General features: G+C 38.3%; 2 protein-coding genes and 1 long non-coding RNA gene across 4 annotated transcripts in view; 2 read left to right on the forward strand and 1 right to left on the reverse strand.

The window, feature by feature from the left end:
• Positions 1–307: 307 nt before the first annotated feature.
• Positions 308–14,642, forward strand: LOC127636646 (mediator of RNA polymerase II transcription subunit 22-like). Of its 2 annotated transcripts, XM_052117303.1 has the most exons (5): positions 308–381; positions 1,504–1,662; positions 1,761–1,841; positions 11,683–11,891; positions 13,705–14,642. In XM_052117303.1, the coding sequence occupies exons 2-5, from the start codon at positions 1,540–1,542 to the stop codon at positions 13,892–13,894; spliced, it is 603 nt and encodes a 200-aa protein (XP_051973263.1). In that variant the 5' UTR covers positions 308–381; positions 1,504–1,539; the 3' UTR covers positions 13,895–14,642. The 2 variants fall into 2 exon arrangements, with proteins under 2 accessions (XP_051973263.1, XP_051973267.1); XM_052117307.1 differs by lacking the exon at positions 13,705–14,642 and having other exon boundaries at positions 11,683–13,698.
• A 1,231-nt stretch (positions 14,643–15,873) lies between these two features.
• On the reverse strand, positions 15,874–21,381 carry LOC127636657 (uncharacterized). Its single transcript, XR_007969627.1, has 3 exons — positions 21,081–21,381; positions 17,470–17,667; positions 15,874–17,371 (listed from the first exon to the last, which is right to left on the reverse strand). It is a non-coding gene; the product is annotated as an uncharacterized LOC127636657 (long non-coding RNA).
• A 1,610-nt stretch (positions 21,382–22,991) lies between these two features.
• Positions 22,992–23,732, forward strand: part of LOC127639892 (ubiquitin carboxyl-terminal hydrolase 20) — a 33,771-nt gene continuing 33,030 nt past the window's right edge. Inside the window, exon 1 of the mRNA XM_052122201.1 lies at positions 22,992–23,229. The gene's annotated coding sequence lies outside the window, so the exon portion shown is untranslated. The remainder of the gene's footprint in view (positions 23,230–23,732) is intronic.

Here is a 23,732-nt window from a genome sequence, read left to right on the forward strand (position 1 = left end):
CTAACTACGTCCCTCTGCAATGGTGACAGTAAGCGGTCCCTACACATCCGAAAAAGTGCTCAGTTCTTAAGTGTAAACAATTAAAATGATCGCAATTCTTGATCAGAGGGCAAGCATAGATACTTTATTTTGCATAACCGACATTTCAACGAGTCTACATTACAGCACATAAAGGATGCTTGAGGATTTTACACGAGTGCAGGCTTCTCAGTCAAAAACAATACACACTCACCATGTTGGATCAGACGGAAAGGAAGAAGGAAGGGATTGTGGGTAATTATCTACCGAGACGTTTGTTTTGTGACGTCATATACACGCGACAGGACAAAAGCGGGAGATTCGTGTTTATGTGAGGATTTACAAGAATGATGCTTAACATGTGTAAGTAGTGCTCAATATTTTATTAGCTCTAAGTTTTAGTAATTTAATGGGTATTTATTTTAGCGCTGTGTCACTAATAAAAGAAGGAGGCCAATTATTAGTCGCTATTTTATTTCTACTGGGATGGTTCAGCTGATCAAAGGCACTTTGCTTCACTCTGTGATAAAAATGTTAATCAAGCTAACTATTCCTAGAGAAAATATGTAATAACAGTGTTAAGATCTGTGTTGTCTATAACAGAGTGTTTTCCATATCAAGTTAGAAAGAGAAGCCTTGTAATTGAGTTTACGAAAGAGAAGGTGGTGAAAATCAGAAGATATCTTTATTTTTCTATGTTATTCAAGGCTAAAGAAGTTTAAAATGATAACTAAAATTGATGCTTTAAATGTTACAAACAATTAAATGCGACACGTTTAATTAAAAGAATCATGGAACGTTCGTGTAAATTTCCAAAAAAAAGACGTGCTGTACTTCCCTTTGATTACAAAAGTATGCATATGGATTTTTTTATAGTGAACCCCAGAGTTGAAATTGTGGTGAATAATATTGATATTTTGTCCAAATATTATATGGGTAACTGACAAATAATGTTGTACAAGGTGGTGTAACCATCAATTAAAAAGTATCAAAATACCTTCTTTGCACCTTACATGAGCAGTTAAAAAATTTTAATAATAAAAAAAAATTCAAAGTTTTCTCAGGGTTACACCAAATGACCTTTACAAAGTGAGCCTTTTCATAAACATGTCAAAATATCTGATGTTTTTTTTTAACTTTACACACCGTCTAAAGGTGTCCTCTCTGTTTTATTGTTTATTTCAACATAAACATCAAAATGGCTACCTACATGTTGATTACACCACATGACTTCGTTTTGGCAGACACACTTTATATTTTTTTATTAAAAATGTTTTTTTTTTGCTGCTGCTCAGCTTCTTCTGTTACTTAGTCATGACCAACTTTTGTAAGGCCTGTTTTGTAAAATAATTACATTATATAATACAAATTAATTTTGTAAGGAATATTTTGCAATTTTAGGCTGTAAGTGGTTGCAGTTTCGTTTTTAAAGCTCTATAATTGGAATTTAATTAATCTAAATAACTCTTGATTATGATCCTTCAGCACTGATTTAGGTGTGATTGAAGAGCTCTGAATGAGATGGCCACACAAAGAGTCCTCCCGCAAAGCAAAGAGTCTCTTCTGCAGAACTACAACAAGAGACTTAAAGATGACATAAAGTCAATTCTAGACAATTTTACGGAAATAATCAAAACTGCCAAGGTATGTTGGTATGCATTTTGCAGAGTAACCTGCATAATGATGTGATTTAGCTATGAGATGCCGTAATCCTGTCATCCGATTGATCACAACCTGTTCAGGTGGAAGATGAGACCCAGGTTTCCAGGGCAACGCAAGCTGAGCAGGACCACTATGAAATGCACGTGCGAGCTGCCAACATCGTAAGACCTTGCAGTGTCACTTTTACTTGAATATCTATTGTCACTCAGTCTCAATCCAACTCTAAAGCAGTGCTCATTTTGAATATCCCTCTTATGTATCTGATTTAGCTTGTCAAATTTATGAAACTCCTAAAATGTGTTATGCTGGTGGCCCCCTTGAAGCCCCATTCACATTGTCAGCGATATTGTCGCTAGACTCTGTATTTCTAGTCGCTATTGGGCATTCCTACTGCTGTCGCTCTAATGTTATTGGTGGGCTGCACAACTGGCAATAGCTTTAGAAATTCTGACCACAGATGAGCTGACAAGGAATCATTTGTTTTGCCTCTTATAATGAACATCCTGCAGGGGAGAGTGCTTTTATATTAAACTACAGCTGTGTTCAATGTATCCTATCATGAACAAGGAGCCTTTGTTTTGTCCCACATTATACATTTTGACATATACAGTGAAATATATATTTTTTTGCCTATCCCAGCTAAGCTGGGGTCAGAGCGCAGGGTCAGCCATGATACGGCATCCCTGGAGCTTGAACCCCCGACCTTCTGGTCACCCAGAGCCATAACCGCTGAGCCACCACTGCCCTGGGACGAACAGTCTATTAATGTATGAATTAAACTCACTAACAATGTTTACAATTTCTGGTACATTATCCAATTTGATAAGAAATCAGTTTACTTGCCACTAAAAATTTGCATTCTGAACGGGAAGGGGTTATAAACTGCAACAAAACTCAATGAATTATATCAACACAAAGATCAATCTTTCAATGTATCAATCAAGCTCACTCAGAATGCTAACAATTACTGACATGGTTTTTCCATGCATTACTGTTTTTTTTATTATATCTATGTGAGTTGTTACAGAAACATGATATAGAACTGTAATCGATGATGACAACAACAACTTTGTCTTTCCTGACTCATCTCCATTATCTCACAGGAGACAGATGACATACGCTTCAATGTCTTTTCTCATTGGCTGTTGCTGCACAAAATCACTCTGCATTTGCACTGCAAATGAGGTACACAACAAAACTAAAATGATCCAGCTCTAATCGAGGCACAGACGCAGTGTAAATAATAGATTTATTATGCTGATTAGACAGCTTTGTTTTTAATTAGAGCATTCGCAAGAGTGCAGAACATTGTGCGGAGCGTCACTGAGCTTGCATCGAAATGCAATTCTCAAACTGTGTTAACCTGCAGTGAGTGACCGCAATCATTGTAATAGGAGAGTTTGTCACATTGCTCGATTTCTGGGTACAAATAAAAAAATTAAGTTTTGTTTTGTCATGTTAATAAGCAGGCCAATGTGAATTTTGATTTGTACAAAATAGCAATACAATAATTCAATTTAAATGTTCCAACTGTGTTTTGGAGGTGTAGCCAACATAAAAATATGGCATGAATAGCATATTTCAGGAATCACCATCATTGTTATCGCGTCTGCTCTTATAAAACCCATTTGACATGCAGCTGGTATTGGTACAGTAGATTGAACATTTTCACGAATCACACAAACTCTGATCAAATGACTGTTTTTAATTTCCAAAGTGCGGGTGAGGCCAAAAATGATCTAACGATGATCTTACATGAACAAGATCACCATTGAAGATCTAATGGGATGAATGGGACCCTGTCTAGCCACCAAAGGGCTTAATGAACGCAATAACTTGGTCGATTTAAATCAACTGTTAATAAGTTTGAATATTGAATATGCCATATTATTTACTGTACGTGGACTAATAATTTAAGCAGTAATTTAGCAATAATTAAAATTTTGAATAGTAACCACAGATATTATTTATAAAATACTTAAGACTATGCGCAGTGCCGCAAAAAACACATCTGATACAAAGCCACATGTCTGATGAAGGTCTGACACAATTTTAAAGTTGATATGACCAAAACTCTTTGTTCCATAAAGATTTATTAAAGTGTACTTTCAAAAAAGGAGTTACTACACATAGACCATGTGTAGTAACTCCGTAAACCAAATATCAAAGTGGTTCAAAACACACAATTTGTTTTTATTTCAATGTAAAAAAATACCTAGAGCCTCGCTCTCCTCGGCTTCAATCGCCATCAGTGAAGCCTGTAGCACACCTGCTTCCAATGCAAATTGAATGAAAAGCAGTGGGAAATAATTCAAGTCAATGAATTGGGAGCGCGTGTGCTCCGGTTTCTAACTCACGGTAAGTGAAGCGGGGTAGAATGGCTCATCTAGGCTTGAATGACATGCAAGAGCCCCTTGGATATGCAGTTGAACAGGGGGTTTGATAAAATAATGCAGTCGGGAGGAGTGGGTCCTCCAGGCCAGGGGTCGGAAAACTATGGCTCACAAGCCACGAGTGGCTCTTTGCTAAAAATCAAGTGGTTTGCCGGGTGTCTAACCATTCACCAGCACATGATCGTTTAAAACATTCAAGAGATAATGTTCCTGCAGAAAGTGCGATTGCAAAGCTTGAAGTCAATATCACCGTTTTGATTTCCTTTCTCCCAAATTTGTCTTAAAGACTACTAGTGAATAATGTTTGAAATTAACACTCGCAAATGCAGATTTTTAATGCTGATTATTTTGCTGATGTACCAGCCACTGTGGAAGGTGACCTGTAAGACTTCTCGGAGTGATATATTACAATAAATTAGACACAAAGGTGCACGTTTGACGAAACCTGCGTAATTTAATATGAAAGAAAAGCCACCGATTGTCTGATTTGATTTGTGTGCACAATGAGTTGATGCATAGAGTTCTGGGACTTGTTTCCCAATAACTAATGATTTTAGCTGATAAGAGCCTTTTCTATAAGCAATTTTATGAACGTTTTATGAATTTTTTATGTGCACCCAGGGTGTGAAATAGCACCCTTCACACTCCAAACACGACGAGGCTCAATCCAGTTCACAAGCTCCTCGTTCAAATGTATTTCTTGTACAGGTAATTTTGCTCATTTAACAACAACAGGCAAGCAACCTGTAAGACGTCTCTGAGTGACACAAGAAATGCTGTTAGTCAAAAAGACACGTGCTTGAAGAAACCTTATTATATTTTTGTTATATATGAACAGACAAAAGAAAAGTCATCAATGCTCATGTCTGATTCACTGTTTGTTCAGAGGCATGCAACGGGAAAGTGCATGTAAAGAGTTATCACTCCTTTCTCTCTGTTTCATTAGACTGAAAACTGTTTGTAAGAATAATGTAATCTATGAGAATGCTGTAAATGATCTCTGATCATCTTGTGAAGTGCTGTGAGTTTAGTTAGCATTATTTCCACTGAGCTGTTCACTCTTACACATTTTGAATGTGACTGCAGGTTCAGTAATATATACAGGTGTCTTTGTATTAAAGAAACAAAGACGAAAGTGATTAAATCATAAAGTAATACAAGACACGGTCACCTTGAACCTAAACTTTTCTTTAAGCAGCATTTACTGTATTAACAAACACAATACAAACACATTAGAAAAGAACACACATTTGGCAGCATTTTGTGGGAACACAAGGGAGCTTTATTATTCTGATGATTATTATAATTATCTTTACAGTTATAATTGTCTTTAGTTCTTCATTTGTAGGCTATTAGCTTTTTTTACCTGGTGTCGTTGACGGATACTTGCGTGATGGCAAATGTTTGGATTTTAGAAGGTGGTTTTATATAAGATTTTTAACCACTTTGTTATTTCAATTGCTTTTTTTCGTTTCGTAAATTCTATTTGAATTTAGAAATGTCTTTTTAAGTTTTTCGTATTTCAATAAATGAATTACATTTTTAGAGCAATATCAATTAAGCAAAAATATTCCTTAAAATATTTTTTTACATATCACCCAGCCTAAAAGGGAATTTTTCATGAACAATTGAGACCCACACAAACAGCTTGTTAAAACCCCTTTAATTTTAGTTTAATGAAAAACATTGTGTTTGAAAATAGTAAATTATTTGTTTGTGCTATGGCTCTTTTGAAAAAAGAGGTTCCTTTGATGGCGACGCGGTAGCACGCAGCGGCCACTCCGGATCCACAATGGTGCTATTTTTGTTAAAAAAAAAAGCCCGACTTTTGCAACACATGGACATCGGAGCAACCGGTGTTCGTGTCTACCATCGCCAGACACTACTGAAATATAAGACTCATGCAAAAACCAAGCTGCATGATGACCTGCAGGAGGCGCTACGCGTACTCGGCTTGCTGCGGAGACCAGGCCTCCAGCCCTCGGCGTCGCCTGATGCCGGTGGCCGGGGGAGAGGACGTCGTAAGCGGTGTGCGAGAAAGCGGAAGCGCGGAAAGAGGGCGGGGGTCCATGCTAGGCTAAAACAAACCCTAGCCGGCCGGCTCTCCCGTCTATCCTGCTCTCAAATGTTTGCTCCCTGGACAATAAACTTGACTATATCCGACTCCAGCAGGCTACGCAGCGTGAGTTTAGAGACTGCTGCGTCTTTGTTTTCACGGAGACGTGGCTCAGCGACAGAGTTCCGGATGCCGCCATTCAGCTAGACGGGCTCGCCTCGTTTCGTGCCGACAGAAATACAGCTCTCTGTGGTAAGACTCGCGGTGGTGGCTTGTGTGTTTACATCAACACGGAATGGTGCAAGAACACTATGCTAGTCTCTAGTTACTGTGCATCGCTGTTGGAGCTTGTGACTGTTAGATGCAGACCTTTTTATCTACCACGGGAATTCACCACTGTTTGCATAACCGGAGTTTACATTCCCCCCAGCGCTAACGCTAAGGAAGCGCTCTGTGAACTGTATGGGGCTATGAGCGAACTGCAGAACGCTCACCCCGACGGACTGTTTATTGTCGCCGGAGATTTCAACCATGCAAATCTCAAGACAGTGCTCCCTAAATTCCATCAGTATGTGGACTTTGCAACGAGAGGGGCGAACGCGCTTGATCTTGTTTACACAAACATCCCAGGCGCGTACCGGGCGGAGCCCCGCCCCCACCTCGGCTACTCAGACCACATCTCTGTTATGCTAATTCCAGCATTCAGACTGCTCGTCAGATGCACAAAACCGCTTCAGAAGCAGGTGAAAACCTGGCCAGCAGGAGCCATCTCTGCTCTTCAGGACTGTTTTGAGTGTACTGACTGGCACAAGTTCAGGGAGGCTGCAACATATGGCGATTCTACCAACTTGGAGGAATACACAGCATCAGTGACCAGCTACATCAGCAAGTGCATTGATGATGTCACTTTCTCCAAGACCATCACCACACGCTCCAACCAAAAGCCGTGGATGACTGCGGAGGTGCGCACACTGCTGAGGTCCCGTGACTCCGCCTTCAGAGCAGGCGATAAGGCAGCCCTAAGAACAGCTAGGGCCAAACTGTCACGGGCAATCAGAGAGGCAAAGCGCGCACACGCCCAGAGAATCCACAGTCACTTCCAGGACAGCGGTGACACGCGGCGCATGTGGCAGGGCATCCAGGCCATCACCAACTACAGGACAACATCAGTTGCCTGTGACAAAGATGCCTCCCTTCCAGATGCGCTGAACGACTTCTACGCTCGGTTTGAAGTGCAGAACGATGTGATGGCGAGGAAGTCCACCCCTCCTCCCAACGACCAGGTGCTCTGTCTTACCACGGCAGATGTGAGGAAAACTCTACGTAGAGTCAACCCACGGAATGCTGCTGGACCAGACAACATTCCTGGCAGAGTGCTCAGAGGATGTGCAGACCGGCTAGCAGATGTTCTTACCGAAATCTTCAACATCTCTCTGAGCAGCGCCGTCGTTCCAACGTGCTTCAAGGCCACCACCATCATCCCCTTGCCAAAGAAGTCTTCAGTGTCCTGCCTCAACGACTACCGTCCTGTCGCACTTACACCCATCATCATGAAGTGCTTCGAGAGGCTCGTCATGAGGCAGATTAAGACCCAGCTGCCCCCCTCACTAGACCCACTGCAGTTTGCGTATCGTTCAAACCGTTCAACGGACGATGCCATCACCACAACCCTCCATCTGGCCCTCACCCACCTAGACAATAAGGACTCATACGTTCGAATGCTGTTCATAGATTTCAGCTCAGCATTCAACACAATCATTCCCCAGCACCTGATTGGAAAGCTGAACCTGCTGGGCCTGGACACCTCCCTCTGCAACTGGATCCTGGACTTCCTGACTGGGAGACCTCAGTCAGTCCGGATCGGGAACAGCATCTCCACCACCACCACACTGAGCACTGGGGCCCCCAGGGCTGTGTGCTCAGTCCACTGCTGTTCACTCTGCTGACTCCACGACTGTGCAGCGATGCACAGCTCGAACCACATCATCAAGTTCGCCGATGACACGACCGTGGTGGGTCTCATCAGCAAGAACGACGAGTCAGCATACAGAGAGGAGGTGCAGCGGCTGACGAACTGGTGTAGAGCCAACAACCTGTCCCTGAATGTCGACAAAACAAAAGAGATGGTTGTTGACTTTAGGAGAGCACAAGGTGAACACACTCCGCTGAACATCGACGGCTCCTCTGTGGAGATCGTCAAAAGCACCAAATTCCGTGGTGTTCACTTGGCGGAGAACCTCACCTGGTCCCTCAACACCAGCTCTATCACCAAGAAAGCCCAGCAGCGTCTCTACTTTCTTCGAAGGCTGAGGAAAGCACATCTCCCAACCCCCATCCTCACTACATTCTATAGAGGGACTATTGAGAGTATCCTGAGCAGCTGCATCACTGCCTGGTTTGGGACTTGCACCGTTTCGGACCGCAAAGCCCTGCAGAGGATAGTGAGGACAGCTGAGAAGATCATTGGGGTCTCTCTTCCCTCCATCAAAGACATTTACAAAAAACACTGTATCCATAAAGCAACCAGCATTGTGGACTGACCCCACACACCCCTCACACAAACTCTTTACCCTCCTCCCGTCTGGCAAGAGGTACCGAAGCATTCAGGCCCTCACGGCCAGACTGTGTAACAGCTTCTTCCCCCAAGCCATCAGACTCCTCAATACTCAGAGACTGGTTTGACACACACGTGTCCTGAGTTGCACTTTAATTACTGTCACTTTATAACTGTCTGCTACCTCAATAACTGCTATGTGCATAGAACATTATCTCATAGTATGTTATGTTTACATTTTTAGAAACTGTCATCTTTTTGCACTACTGAGTACTGGTCGGTGCTGCACTGTCTATTGTCCTGTTCATTGTCAGAAATTTGTTGTACTGTCCTGTACTTTTTGCACATGTTTGCACGTGCATTTTATATAGGTATATGTAGGTTTTTTTTTTTTTTTTATATATATAGGTATTTTATTTCGTTGTGTTGGTCCTTTGTTGTTTTTATGTAGCACCATGGTCCTGGAGGAACGTTGTCTCGTTTTGCTGTGTACTCTACTAACTGTATATGGTTGAAACGACAATAAAAACCACTTGACACTTTCTTAAAAAAGGTTCCCGACCCCTGATCCAGGCCCTTGGTGATGGTGACTGAAGCAGAGGAGGATGGCTCCTCTCAGCTTGAGGGAGAGGCTAAAGGCCCTGGGTGAATGGCAAAGAAAAAGCAGTGAAAAAATGTCAATGCATTGGGAGCACGTGTGCTCCAGGGTCTAACTCATGGTGAGCGAAGCCGGGAAGGGTGGCTCATTGTGGCTTGAATGACATGTCCGAGCCCCCTGGATGTGCAGTTGAACAGGGGGTTTGATGAAAAAATGCAGTCGGGAGTGTGTGTTCTCCATACACCATAACTAAGGTTCCTTTGTTAAAAAAGGTTCCCGACCTCTGCTCCAGGCCCTTGGTGATGGTGACCGAAGCCGAGGACGGTGGATCAGATCGCGGGTCCAAATGCCGAGTTCTTTGTCGACTGTACGGCAGTAACACACTATAACTACACACCGTGGGTAAAAGTGCAAACACAAACAAAAACAGTATGAACCTTTGCAAATCCGCATCAGGGTTATATACAACCCTCATATCGTTGCTTTCATTGTTTCATTAGCTACACGACACATCAGTCATAAAAGCTCTAGCTTTTCATTGGCTGGCTTTATCCAGAGACAAATATGGATGACGCAAATCTTTACTTCACTCGTTTCGACTGCCCTGTTTGGCTATTTTGAGTACCTACCCAATCACAACCGCACAGTTCATTTGCAGGGAAGGGGGGGCTTATTTTTTTCATAAGACCCTTCCACATATCATGTTTGTGTGTTTTGCTACTGAAACACTACACAGAGTGCAAGATTTTGCAGAGACTGGACATGAATGATAGCATGTGTTGAAAATGTAAAACCTGAACAAAGACCGACTGATCAATATTTGTAAATTTTTGGACTAAAATCTCTGTTTGGCTGGAAGACAATAAAGGTCAGAATTTCTGGTTTCATTTTCTGTGTTTTGATTTTCACTCTTGACACTCTTAACAATAAAATCTTATTGTTGTAACTTTGCGATCATCAGAATATCTTAAAAATATAAAGTCTTGAGACACAGATCATTCAAATGATGTATAGGATGTCAATATTAGTTTACAATTTCACTGTTTAAACATACAATAAACCTAAATTAAATGTAAATAAATACGCAAGTGGGTCTTAACCCGTCGTTAAGCGGTTAAACAGAGTTTTTCATTGATGTCTGATCAAATTAATTTGACACAGTTTAAAAACGATTTGAATGGTTTCACAGGCTAACATCTGGTTGCCCATGTTGACGTGGGACATGGGTTTGAATTGGAACTGGTGATTACACTTGTCAGAGCAGTAAATTGCATGTGGACTCTTAATTTGCAACCCTCATAGGCTGATGTGTGTCAATAACGTATTTTCAATTGCTTTTTTTCTCTCTTTATAAATGAATAATGGCTTAATTAACCACAATAGTTTGAGTAACTTTCTCCTACCATTGAAAATTAACAAGGTGATCTGTTCATTAGAACTGGATCCTTAGTTCAGTGGTTAGTCGCTGGTACAGCGCTCAGCAACCCGGGTTCAAATCCTGGTTCTTCAAATGCTTCAGGTTATGATGTACTTTTAATAGGTCTGCCTCAGAAGTATAATTTATCATTGGTCAGTTTGACCTTGATGTACATGCTCTCCAGTCTTCACACGAAAACAAATTGCACTTCTGAAAGATCATTTTGGCAGTGTCCTGGGTAATCGTAAAAATACAACATTGTCATGCACAGAACCTTTGAAAAGTAGAGGATATAAATATATCAAGTTCATAATTAATAATTTTCTTAAACTTATAAATCTATTATTATTTTTGTAATTAAAGGCAGTAATTTATTAGTATATGCCTATTATTGACACATTTCAGCCTATGATGCTTTAGTTTTGCAAATTTAAAGTTCCACGTGCGATTTACTGCTCTGACAAGTGTAATCGCCAGTTCCCATTCAAACCAATATCCCAAGTTAACATGGGAAACCAAATGTTACCCTGTGAAACCATTAAAATCGCACTTAAATTTGTGTCAAATTTATTGGAACAGACATCGATGAAACAAAGTGAGTTCATGATACCAAAAAAATATTTTATGTGCAAAACATTTTCTTTACTCGTGAATTCACATTGAATGAATCTGCTGAAAAGGCAAGTAAAATTATTCACCTGCACGCGCACATCCCCAGTTAACATGATACTTAGTTGATCCTTAATGCCGGAAGTCGCCAGCTCTCATTGAAAATGAATGGTCCCATCCAGCAACAAAATAGCTGACAATGTGAATGGGGTTTTAGACTGTTCTGTTGTATTGTAATAAGGCTAAACATCTTACTTGGAAATGACAATATGCTTGAATAGTAAGAAGAATGGACAGTCCCTTCAGATATGTATGAACGTTGCATCAAACCAATACATGATGCTGTTTTATGTGTTTTTTTGTTTGTTTATTCAGGTACGTGCTGGAGAGTCTCTTATGAAGCTTGTCTCAGACTTGAAGCAGTTTCTTATCCTGAATGACTTCCCCTCTGTCAACGAGGCCATAAGTCTCCGCAATCAGCAGCTGCGCACGTTGCAGGAAGAATGCGACAAGAAGCTCATATCCCTGCGTGATGAGATTGCCATCGACCTATTTGAGCTCGAGGAAGAGTATTATTCCTCCAGGTACAAGTAGCCCAGTGATCCTACAAACGTGTGCAGTCACCTCTGCCTACCCTTGCTTACCAACGACATAAAAATGCACTCACCATAACGCATATGTGCATCATTCGAACATACAAATAGGATGAATCATGAAGCCATTTAGATGCCTAAAGGTATTTTACCTTGTGTTTTTTTTTTCTTTTCTTTTTTTTGGATCAAACCATTGGTCATTTAACTAAAATATCATGTGCTATCCATTTTGGCTTGCAGCATTTATTTTAATAAACTTTCCCAGGTTTGTCCTCCATACACATATATGCAGTCATACCTACCATTGTGCTTTAAAAAAAGTGTTTATTCTTGCAGATAAGCCTTTAACTACTCACTGAGTGTATTCTTCTCTCACATAGTAAAGTCATTAATAAATGGAATAAAACCAATTTGACACAATTTCGGCACTTTAGGTCTGTCGATTTTATTCCACTTACCATGTTCATAACAGTAATCCAGACATATCGTTATCTGATGTATATGCTACTAATATAGTAAAAATGTCGGATCCATATTACAGTCACACCAAAGAAAAGGAAATGATCAATCCCTTTCCGTATAACTGGTTTGATCAAGAATACTCAATTATAATTGGTGCATATTAACCATTTCCCCCAAGTGCCTTAAAAGAATGTGTTTTAAAAGTTGTACTTTTCTCTTGCAAGACATCAGGACATGTATTCACTCTCAATTGTAGTGTTGGTACAATAGCTGTGTTAATAGAGATTAGTACATGATAAATCTGGATCAGTATTCCTATACTGAGATTTCTGATGTATTTTAAGCACACCAGTATAACCAATTATTATATGTGAAGAGAAATTTTTATTTGGAAATAATATAATGTTTGAGGAAGAATTTACATTTTAATGTTACACATTACTGTTGGATTAAATTAATTTACAAAATTGGCTGCAAAAGTTAACGCACTTTAGAATTTGTGCTGTTGTTATTGTATAGAAAATAAATGGCTTTTTAGAAACCTATTAACTTAGCTTGCTTGAAACAACAACAATCAAATGTTTTACTATATAATTCATATACATGTATTAAGCTACTTTTCTCTTATTATTACTCCAATTGTACTTTGTGTATTCTGGCAAAATACAGTATTTAGCTCTCATTGGCATATGTATCGTTCAAAATGTAACATTTATCTTTTTTCCTGAGTGGATTAAAATTACACTACAATGTGTTTCTTTGTGGTGACTTATTGAGTAGAATAAGTCACATTAGTGTCTGTTCCACATGTGTCAGTTTTTCCATAAAACAGACAAACTGGTCATTTCAAATTTCTTTAATAAACTAGACAGAAAAGAGAGCACTTTTAGTGTCCATTTTCATTTTTTCGCTCCCCTCAGAATCAAAACATATTTTCCGCCTCTCTCTGTTGAGTGCATAGATAAAAATGTTCTGTTGCTTACAGCCTTTCAACTTAATCTATTGAGAAATTCTATCAAGCTCACCACACATCTTTCAATGCACAGAAACAGTTAACAGAAGAGCAATATGATCTAACAGACTAGTTTCTATGAACATCAGGTGACCACACATTACCAATCAAGCTTCCTCTCCCTACTTGTGCTTCCTTTCCCATTTCCTTCTTAAATTGTGTGAGTTTGTGTATGTGTCTCTTTTACTGATTGGCATGCTGAACTCTGATCATGATCGAATGTGCAACACTTCACATGTATACTGCTAATGCTTTACTCATTGTGTTTTAGGCAGAAGTGCACAGAGGAAATGTTAGTTTGTGTATAACGTGTGTGTATAACGTTTCTAGCTGTGGACAGTGGGATGGTGTTGAGTTGCCCCTTTGTGAGGCCTTTCATCAGCAGGCCAGTTGGGGGTCCCTGGCAACAACCCCTGACCCCTCACATATCAGTGCAGAGGATTCAGAGCACTTTGGTACCCAGGAGTCCATGCAACGTCCCCTCAGTGGCCATGGCAGCAGCACTAGTGAGCAATCATGAAAGACGGGCAGTTTCCTTAATGGACCAATTAGATTATGCAATTTACCATCATAATAAATCCCCTAAACTTAACTTCCAACTGCAAACTTAAAATTTAGGGATTTGTGAATTTGATGATCCAGAATGGTTTGATTTGTCCTGCAAAAGAGACACTGAATATCTCAGACGTTTCTGCAAATATTTTAAATTTGCTGCAGGATAATTTGCCTCATTCTCAAGCCATATGGGTATTTTGAAGTATTTAGGTATTTTGAAGTGTTTGTGTCTTTGTCTGTTTATTGCCTAAAATTAACCAACTGGACTGAGTGATATTACAACTATGCTTTACTGAGCCAGCTCTTAATTTTGAACATTGTCTGACAGAATTTTCAGATTTACTTCATGATATAATTAAATGAATTGTGCACAAACCATTTAACATTCTGTTATATGCTGTGTATTTGAAAGTTAAAAGTAGACATTTAAGTAAAACAAGCTGCTCATAATTTTCAGAATTACATCTCGTTTGCTCTTATATTTGTCCTCAAGTAACAAAATGAACTGTTAAATTTCACTGTATGTTACATAGATGAACATGTGCACAGTATGGCTTTGCAGTTTTTTCAAATATGTCAGCCAAGGAAAAGTTCTCTGTTTATGCAATTTTTATTAGTTTTAATGCTGTGCAATCTTACGGCTCTCTTTCCATTTTAAGTTTGTTACAAACCTCAAAGCCAATACTTTGGAGCAGTGGTACATTTTGATGACTGAACAGTAATTGAGATAATAATAATCTTTTTATTATTGTATTTCTTTTTTTTTTTTTAAATAAAAATTACCTTTAATAAACCTGAAGCTTCTTTATAATGCAGTGATAATTTAAGCAATTCTGATGAACTGTTTCACATAACACTGAATTAACATGAAACTGTTGCACAAAATCTAATTATAAAACTGACCACAAACTATTTTAAATGGTCAATGAGTCAAATATTTACAAAGATAACCAACATTGTGGGAGACGTTTTATTGTAAAACCTTGTATTGAAGCTAAGGAGACATTTAAATACTGTTAAAAAAAATGTATACAGCCGTAGCCAAAAGTATTGGCAGTGACATACATTTTGTTTTGCATAGTTTTCTGCTTCAGTTGTTGTGGTGTTGATTCACATTGTTTCTAGACTATTGTGCAGAGTGATAAGATGCATTTTAAATAATGGCAAAAAGCTTCATTGGCCAAAAAACTTAATATCATAAAAACCCAAATTTAACAGTTTTTTGGCCCTGGCACAAAATTACCAGCTAACATAATTTCACTGATCATATCAGCAGCACCTGGGAAAGTGTGAACGAGTACTAGTCAGGTGAAATCACTCTATCATTCTGATTGGATTATAAGAGCAGACTGATTGCTATAAAAGGAGGGAAGAAGTGCTTCCAATAATTGTGTTCTTGACGTGCAGACATCAACGCTTTACATCAAAATGGCCTCACATGCAAGGGAATTGCTGCAAAGAATATTGCATCTAAAAGAACCATTTATCAGACCATCAAGAACTTCAAGGAGAGAGGTTCAACTGCAGTGAAGAAGGCTTCAGGACATCCCAGAGTGCCCAGCAAGCACCAGGACCATCTCCTCCTGAGGAGTCAGCTATGGAATTGTGTCACCAAAAGTGCATCTGCACGCACAGTGAGGCGAAGAGTTTTGGGCAATGGCCTGGTGTCAAGAAGGGCAGCAATGAAGCTGCTTCTCTCCAAGAAAAACATCAAAGACAGACTGAAATTCTGCAGGAAGTACAAGGATTGGACAGCAGAAGACTGGTGCAAATTTATTTTCTCTGAAGTCCCCTTCAGACTGTTTGGGACATCTGGAAAATCGATAGTCCAGAGAAGAAAAGGTTAACGCTACCATGAGTCCTGTGTCGTGTCAACAGTGGACTCTCACAATTCTGCCCAAAAACACTGCCATGAATAAAGAATGGTATCAAAACATCCTGCGAGAGTAACTTCTCCCAACGATCCAGGAGCAATTTGGTGATGATCTGTGCATTTTCCAGCATGATGGAGCACCATGTCACAAGGCAAGAATGATAATGAAGTGGCTCGGAGATCATTACATTGACATTTTGGCTCTGTGGCCAGGCAAATACCTGGATCTTAATCCCATAGAGAATCTGTGGTCAATCCTCAAAAGGCGAGTGGACAAGAAGAAGCCCACAATTTGTGATCAACTCTGAGCACTAATAAGGCGAGAATGGATCGCCATCAGTCAGAATTTGGCCCAGAAGCTGATATCCAGCATGCAAGAGCGAATTGCAGAGGTTATGAAAACAAGGGTCAATACTGTAAATCGACTCTTTGCATATATTGAATGTTTTTACCAATAAAAGCCTTTAAAACATATTAAACGCTTATCATTGTTTTCCAGTATACCATAGGAACATGTGAAAAAATAATCTATAAATACTGAAGCAGCAAACTTTGCGAAACAAAATTTATGTCACTGCCAATACTTTTGGCCACAGCTCTGTGTGTGTGTGTGTGTGTGTGTACACAAATACATTTTTCTTTCTGAGCAGGAAACTGATGGAGTGCGTACTCCAGGTAGGGAAGGAGGTCAAGTACCTCAGGGACTTGTTCATGAATGAGGGGACAATGGAGCCAGAGTTTGGCCGGAGAATTGGGGGCGGAATTGCACTGTCTATCGTACTGTTGTCACGGAAAGAGAGCTGAGCCTGAAGGCAAAGCTCTCAATCTACCGGTCAGTTTTCGTTCCTACGTATGGTCATGAAGGCTGGGTCATGACTGAAAGAACAAGGTCGCAAGTACAAGCGGCCAAAATGGGTTTCCTCAGAATGGTGGTGGGCTTCTCCCTTAGAGATTTAACTAACTGAAAGATAGCAAATAAGGCCATTTTAAATGCAATAAGTAGGCAGCTGAATATAAACAGTGCATTAGAAGAGGTAATTTTTGCCTTAAGTCTTAAACTTGTGTAGTGTTTTGCTAAGTAATCTACAAACTTAAGGGTTAGACATTGTCTAGAGATTAAACAAATGGGTGGAAGTTAGTGCTGTAACTCAAGGCTTTGACTTAAATTAGATTTGATTAATTACATTATTCATGAAAAAAAAAATATCATGACTGATCCTTCTGAATATAAAACTTTTCTGTTCTTGGTATACAAACTTCTCATCCTCAAAAACATATATCCATACACACATAGTTATAAGCATATTAAGAGTCAATAACAGTATTAATAAAACCGACAGCAGAGGAATACAAGTGAATTGAGCTTCAAAATAAAGCAATAAAACTAAGAGTAAAAAAATATAAAACAAGTGCTGGAAGTTCTCTTCTGGTGTATCTGAGCACACAGCGATTGTGCTGGACATAATTCACAGCAATGTTATTGGGAACAAAGGAGGTGATGTTGTCTTATTCCTCTGCTCAGAGAGCTGCTTTGCTTTGACTTCTTCTGTGCTGTTTTTTATCTTAGCACTAATAAGAAAGTCTAGTCAGACAGTCAATAGAGAAACATATCTCATGTAATGAAAGACAAAATGTATATGAACAGATTATCTTTAGAATTGACTTACTCTATCCCCAGCTTACTCTATCCACCTCTGGAATTCCACTCAGCATTTGATTGGGCAACATTTCTTCTGTCTTCTTGGCTGAACTGACACAGATGTTCTCTGGAAGCTCGTTCAGGAGGTCCACTGGATTATTCACTTTTTGCTCCTTTGCCTCAACCATGCATTTCTTTTTCTTTAATTCATTCTACAATGTACATCCTAAATAAAATCACATGTGGATATAAATATGTCAAGAGGCAAACAAATGAGCAAAGAAATAAACAATGAAACTATGACATCATGCAGAAAGATGAAGTGTGTTGAACAGGCATAAATCTGTTAACCCTCCCATTGACTTAGTGTCATTTTTGACCAGTAACAGGTAAAGAATTCAAAATAACCACCATATAGTTTCTGGTACTGGAACTAAACCTTGTCACTTTGTCAAGAAAGACCATCAAAACAAACAAAATAAAAATAAAATTAATTTGTGTATATAATTATGAGACATAATTTAAAACAAATCATTCCATCCATTTTTGGGAAAGACCCATTGTGACCTTTCAGCTATAGACTTTTTGAATGTTATCCAGCTATTAATAGTATATGAATCAAAGACTGCTTTACACAACTTATCAGTATGTGGTTTCATAAAACAAATAAAAAGCATTACAACATATATTTTAAATACATAAATATGAGAAACCGTGGTAGTAGTTGATATTTTTACATTTTCAAACAACATTTACTAAACCGTATATTGTAAGCCACACTGGCTGATAAATGACCGAAATCATCTGCAGTATTAGGCAAGAACAAACAAAATAATGCGATTATTGGGTGAGAAGGATAACAAAGAGGTATATAACTATACACATACATAATATTTTGTAATTATGATACTGCTATTAAGTCATCCCAAACACGTTATCTAATTTTGATTATATTAATTTAAACTAAAATAAATATAAGCTTAATTTAGGTTTCACTATCTGATTATAATAAATAACTTATTTTGAAAAGCTTTCCTTGACATCATCACGCTGAAATACACTGATCACTCGGGTAGGTGGGGTGTGAGCTCCTGAACGTGATGAACTCTGGGATACACTTAGCCTGAAAGACAGCTCCGAAGCAGTATTCAAGCTAGTGTGGGTTAAGTGCACTTAGCTTTGGCATGGTTTAGATATGGGATAGTCTTGAACACTTCCTGTCGCGTGCATGCACACTCAAGTGGCCAAGAATTCAAGTGTGGGTATTGGGACAGGGCCTAACACTTTCCCTAACCATCTGTTGTGGTGTCGCCCCCTTTTGGAATTGGCGCAACCCCTTTTAGAGTAACCCTGCCCTCTTCTGAAGAAACCATTACCCATTTTGGATCTACCTACTTGCTCAAATGGGGTACACATGCACATGTCCACACCAGAGTATGTGAGTGGAGTGGAGCGGCAACAATTTCCCCTCCACGCTCAAAGCATTTTTAATCACTCCGCTCCAGCTCCACTCCGGGTTGTCCATTTCGCTCCCAACAGCGCCTCACTACCTCTCCATATCAGTATGCTTTTCAATATCACAACCTCCCATGCAAAAGGTGTATTATAAAAATACACAATACTAGAAGAAAAGCTACAATGTGCTTTGTTAGAACACTAACAAAGACTAAATTAAATAATTTTTATATCTTAATTTTGAAACAAATCGGCAGCATTCTCTGGGTTTGATCAATTAAATAAATTGCTAGATGCAAAAACCAAAACAGAAAAACAAACAAAAAAAAAAAAACATTAAATTAAAAATATAGATTACCAAACTAAAAAATTATATAAATTACCAGAACAAAAACAAAACATTAAATTCAATTAATAAATTACCAAAACAAAAAACAACAACAAAAAACGTTAAATAAAAAATATAAATTACCAAACAAAAAAAAATATATATTAATTACATAACAAAAACAATACCTTAAATTAAATCAAATTAATAAATTACCCCAAAAAAACATTCAATTAAAAATATAAATTACCAAACGACAAATATTATGCAAATTACCAGAACAAAAACAAAGCATTAAATTAAATCAAATTAATAAACAACAACAAAAAAAATTTATTAGGCCTATGTATTATTGCAGTTATTTTATAATTCTGTGAATGAAAAAAAAAAAAACATTCTCAGGATGTTCTATACACTTTTTTTTTTAAATCAAAACTAGATATGAATGTCAAAACCAGGGCCATGCACAGGGGGATGGAGCAGTGGCTAGAGCCACTACCCTCATCGACTGAGGTGCCCCTCTCGCACTCCGTTAAAGAGCCACTGATTCCGCTAATCCGCTCCGGGCATCACTCTCACTGCTTAACATGTGGTGAATTATTGCATTAAGGTTTGTTAAAAGGTGTTTTGCGCTCATGGAGCAAGAGAAAACAATGACGTTCCAATTTTTTTATAAACACGCTCCTTGCTCCAGGCAAAATCATGGCGCTCCGCTCCACTCACATACTCTGGTCCACACACACACACAGTGTTTTTTATTTTGTATATATATATATATATACATATATATACACACATACATATATACATACACATATATATGATAGGTTGCAATGGAGCTAAAGCCCCCCCAATGGTAAAAGACCTATTAAATATAATTTCCTCCTGAAACATTAGATGGAATTATTACGGTACCTTCCTAAACCCCTGTAACACTGCAACAAATTGTCTGACATTAGTGGGAATTAATATATTTGTTGCAATGTATGTGCAAAATGGGCCCATTTTAAATGCAGGAGATTTAGTAGTCACTAGAGATTTATTTGTGAAATAGGCATGTATTAAATTGTAACTCTTAAACATACTCTGTTTTCTATAAGCAGAAAAAAACAGAAATTGTTAGTTTTTAAATCGTTTTAAAATCTTTAAAAATTATGTTACTCCATTAATATTCAAAAATGTTTCCCCACTATCATTGTACACTTTGGGACGATGCATTTTGAATGGTTTTCAATACCGTCAAAAATGACCAAAGAAGAGTGCGTATTCTTAAGGAAATGGGAGGGTGTAAGAGTGAACAAGGCTTGAGCACACAAGTCACTTGAGACATGTCTGCATCTTAGTCTCGTCTGTTAGTTTCAGCAGAAAACGAGGTACTAATATACAGGCCATTTTCATCTGCTGTCCTATAGTGGGGAGTGAGAGTCACTTTTTAAAAAGGTATTGATTTACATATCGTTCTGGACATCACATTAAATCACTTAGATTTAAAAATAAATATGTCTCCATAACAAGGCAAACTAATTTGTCTTTAAAACGTAAATGTCTCGGCTTCTGTCCTTCACTTCATCTCAACAACACCTCCAGCCTTCAGTTTAAATGGGTCGTCCTAACGCACAAGAGAGGGGGTGGCATTATTTTACCCCATTTGTAGAATCAATTTAAGTTCACAGTAAAACCACATTTACTATAATATTGAGATAGACAACACTCACTGCAAAACAAAATCTAGTGCAGGAACAGAATACAAATACACATATTATTCAGTTAAAAATGAAATGTGAGCAGCAATGTCAGACTTTCACATTGGTATAAGGATATAAAACATTATAGATCAGAAATGTGGCCAGCCTCACTCCATGTCTCTTTCGTAAGCTCCTCGCTTCATCCAGTTTGGACCTGGGATTCTTTTAATTAGTTCATTAGAACGGGGTTCAATATGTTGCCTATGTATGAATCGGACACTTGTTTACGCACTTTGATATGTGGAATTTAAGGTTATTTTAATCTATTCAGCAATCTAATGTATCTACCTAACTACTTGTTTTGTCTCTTCGTCTTCCTCATCAGTCCTCTTGCCTCCTCCTAATTCTTACCAGCCGGCGTAACTTTAAAGGAAAGTACAATTATATAAGATATATCTCTTCCCTCTTCTTCTTTTTCTTTCGGAGTTTTATGGCGGTTGGCAAACCAGCTAAAAGGTGCTTTTACCGCCACCAACTGGACAGGAGTGTGAAGCATTAACAGAGTGAAGCAAATTATCAAATAATTAAATAATCAAATAATTCTAAAAAATAAAAAATAAAAATATTATATTAACCTATATTCTGTTAACCAATACTGTTTCCCTTAGATACCTCATTAAAGCACTATAGACCCTTTTCTCTTTCTGTGCGTTTTGAAATATGCTATTTACTGACAATGTATTAATACCTACGTAGCTTAATGATTCTGCAAAATTGATTCTTTCTCTGTCGTATTCTGTACAATGAATCAACACATGTTCAACTGTTTCTGACAAGCCACATTTATCACAATTTACAGATTCTCTTTTCCCTATGATAAACATTGAGTAATTAAGGCATGTATGCCCTATTCGAAGCCTAGATATTATGGAATCTTCCTTTCTGCTTCCGTATTTATTTTTCTCACCCCAACTTTATTTTGAATTTTATACAGATGTTTTCCTTTTGTCTCCTTGTCCGATTTCTGTTGCCACATCTTGTTTAGAGCAGATTTTATTATTGGATTAACTTCAGTTTTACTCAGTGATACACTAATGTCTATTACATTTCACTTCAAAGATCTCTTTGCCAACTGATCAACCTCCTCATTACCCTCACATACCCCCACATGTGCTGGAACCCATAAAAATTAAATATTTACTCCTATTCTGTATATTCTGTACAGATTTTGTAGTATTTCATACAAGATATCCTGCCTGGACGCTGACTTTTCACTATTTATACTCATTAAAGCTGAATAGGAGTCTGAGCAAATCACTACATCCATAGGATGAACGTCTTCCACCCATTGAAGTGCCATTAAAATTCCAATCATCTCTGCAGTATATACTGAAGCATGATCTGTAATTTTCTTTTCAAAACTATATTTAAAATGGGGAATGTAAACTGCTGCTGCTGCATGTCCAATATGTGGATTCTTAGATCCATCCGTGAATATTTGAATACTATTGTAATATTCTTGACTTAGGTGCTGCTTCACAACTATATCCTTTGTTATGCTTATTTCCTTTGTTTTTATCTTGTCTTGCAATGTTAGATCTACATCAGGTTTAGGGAAAAGCCATGGAGGTATTGATGGTATTACCACTGTGGGACTAATATTTGTATTATTTATTTCTATGTTCTGGGCTTCTTTTTCTACATTCCATCCAAAACTATTTATTTCTCCTTTTCCATACTCCCAGCATTTTTCTAGGATCTTTTTCACTGTCCCTTTATTGTACTCCAATATGACATTTTTAATTGTAACCTCCTCACATCCATATCTATTCCCTCAAGTAAATATAACACTAACATATCTGTTTTCGAGCTACATCGGTAGCGAACCGTGTTTAGCGACGGACCGCTTTCTAAACTTCCGCTGACGTCACATTCTTGATACAGCTGATCCGCGATCAGCGCTTCTGTTCTCCGTTAATCGATAAGGGAAGCTAAAGGCTGATCCAAGATCAGCGTCTACGATAACCACGGGGAAAACATGAAAATAATACAGCAACAGCAATTATTTAAAAAATATTAAAAAAATTACAAACCAAAACAAATTCTATGTACATTTTAGTACTTTATATAAGTAAATATGATTAAATTAGTCCGATGAGAGAGACAAAAGCATTCATTGGCTCTGGTCAGAGCTGTGACGCACTCGTGCTGTGTTGAGTATGGATGCTGCTTAGTCTGCCGCTTCCCACCACTGTTGCAAATGAAACCGACTGGCCTAAAATGACCATCTATGCGCGTTGTTTTTGTTTCTGTCTGACAGGTGAATATCTGTTCTAATTTTCCACTCAGCTAAACCGAAGTGACACTGTTTATTTGTGTAGATGACATCTTGAGCGTGTGAATAGTGTCTTCTCGCCGGAGTGGAAATATGGCCTGTTTATTTTGCAAGATTGTGATGTTTACAGGAGCTTTTGGGCGGTAGACGCTAACATTTAGTTTAACTGTATTGTGTTTTTATATATATATATATATATTTATATATTGTACATTTATATATTAATATTAGTATAATATTTTCAACTCAGATTTGTATAATGTACATCAGGGTCTGTTTAACTGGAACGTTATTATTTATGCTTAACTGTTCGGAATGCCGTGAAAGCTACTTTTCTTATGATCTTAACAATGCCGATAAATGACGTAGGTTTCTACTGCTGTGTATTTTTCCACTATAACAATGGAGTGATATAAACTGAAATTACTGCATCCTCTCTCAATGCGCATCACAACGCTGCCAGACGCATGAAACAGCAGTTTTGTTTC

This window comes from Xyrauchen texanus, chromosome 4, assembly GCF_025860055.1.
Source record: "Xyrauchen texanus isolate HMW12.3.18 chromosome 4, RBS_HiC_50CHRs, whole genome shotgun sequence".
Classification (NCBI taxonomy): domain Eukaryota; kingdom Metazoa; phylum Chordata; class Actinopteri; order Cypriniformes; family Catostomidae; genus Xyrauchen; species Xyrauchen texanus.

Excerpts from the sequence above, each read along its gene's own strand:
- LOC127636646 (XM_052117303.1), top strand. The coding sequence starts at position 1,540 with ATGGCCACACAAAGAGTCCTCCCGCAAAGCAAAGAGTCTCTTCTGCAG. Across the intron at positions 1,663-1,760 it reads AAATAATCAAAACTGCCAAG|GTGGAAGATGAGACCCAGGT; the intron begins GTATGTTGGTAT and ends CAACCTGTTCAG. Across the intron at positions 11,892-13,704 it reads GAAGAGTATTATTCCTCCAG|CTGTGGACAGTGGGATGGTG; the intron begins GTACAAGTAGCC and ends TAACGTTTCTAG.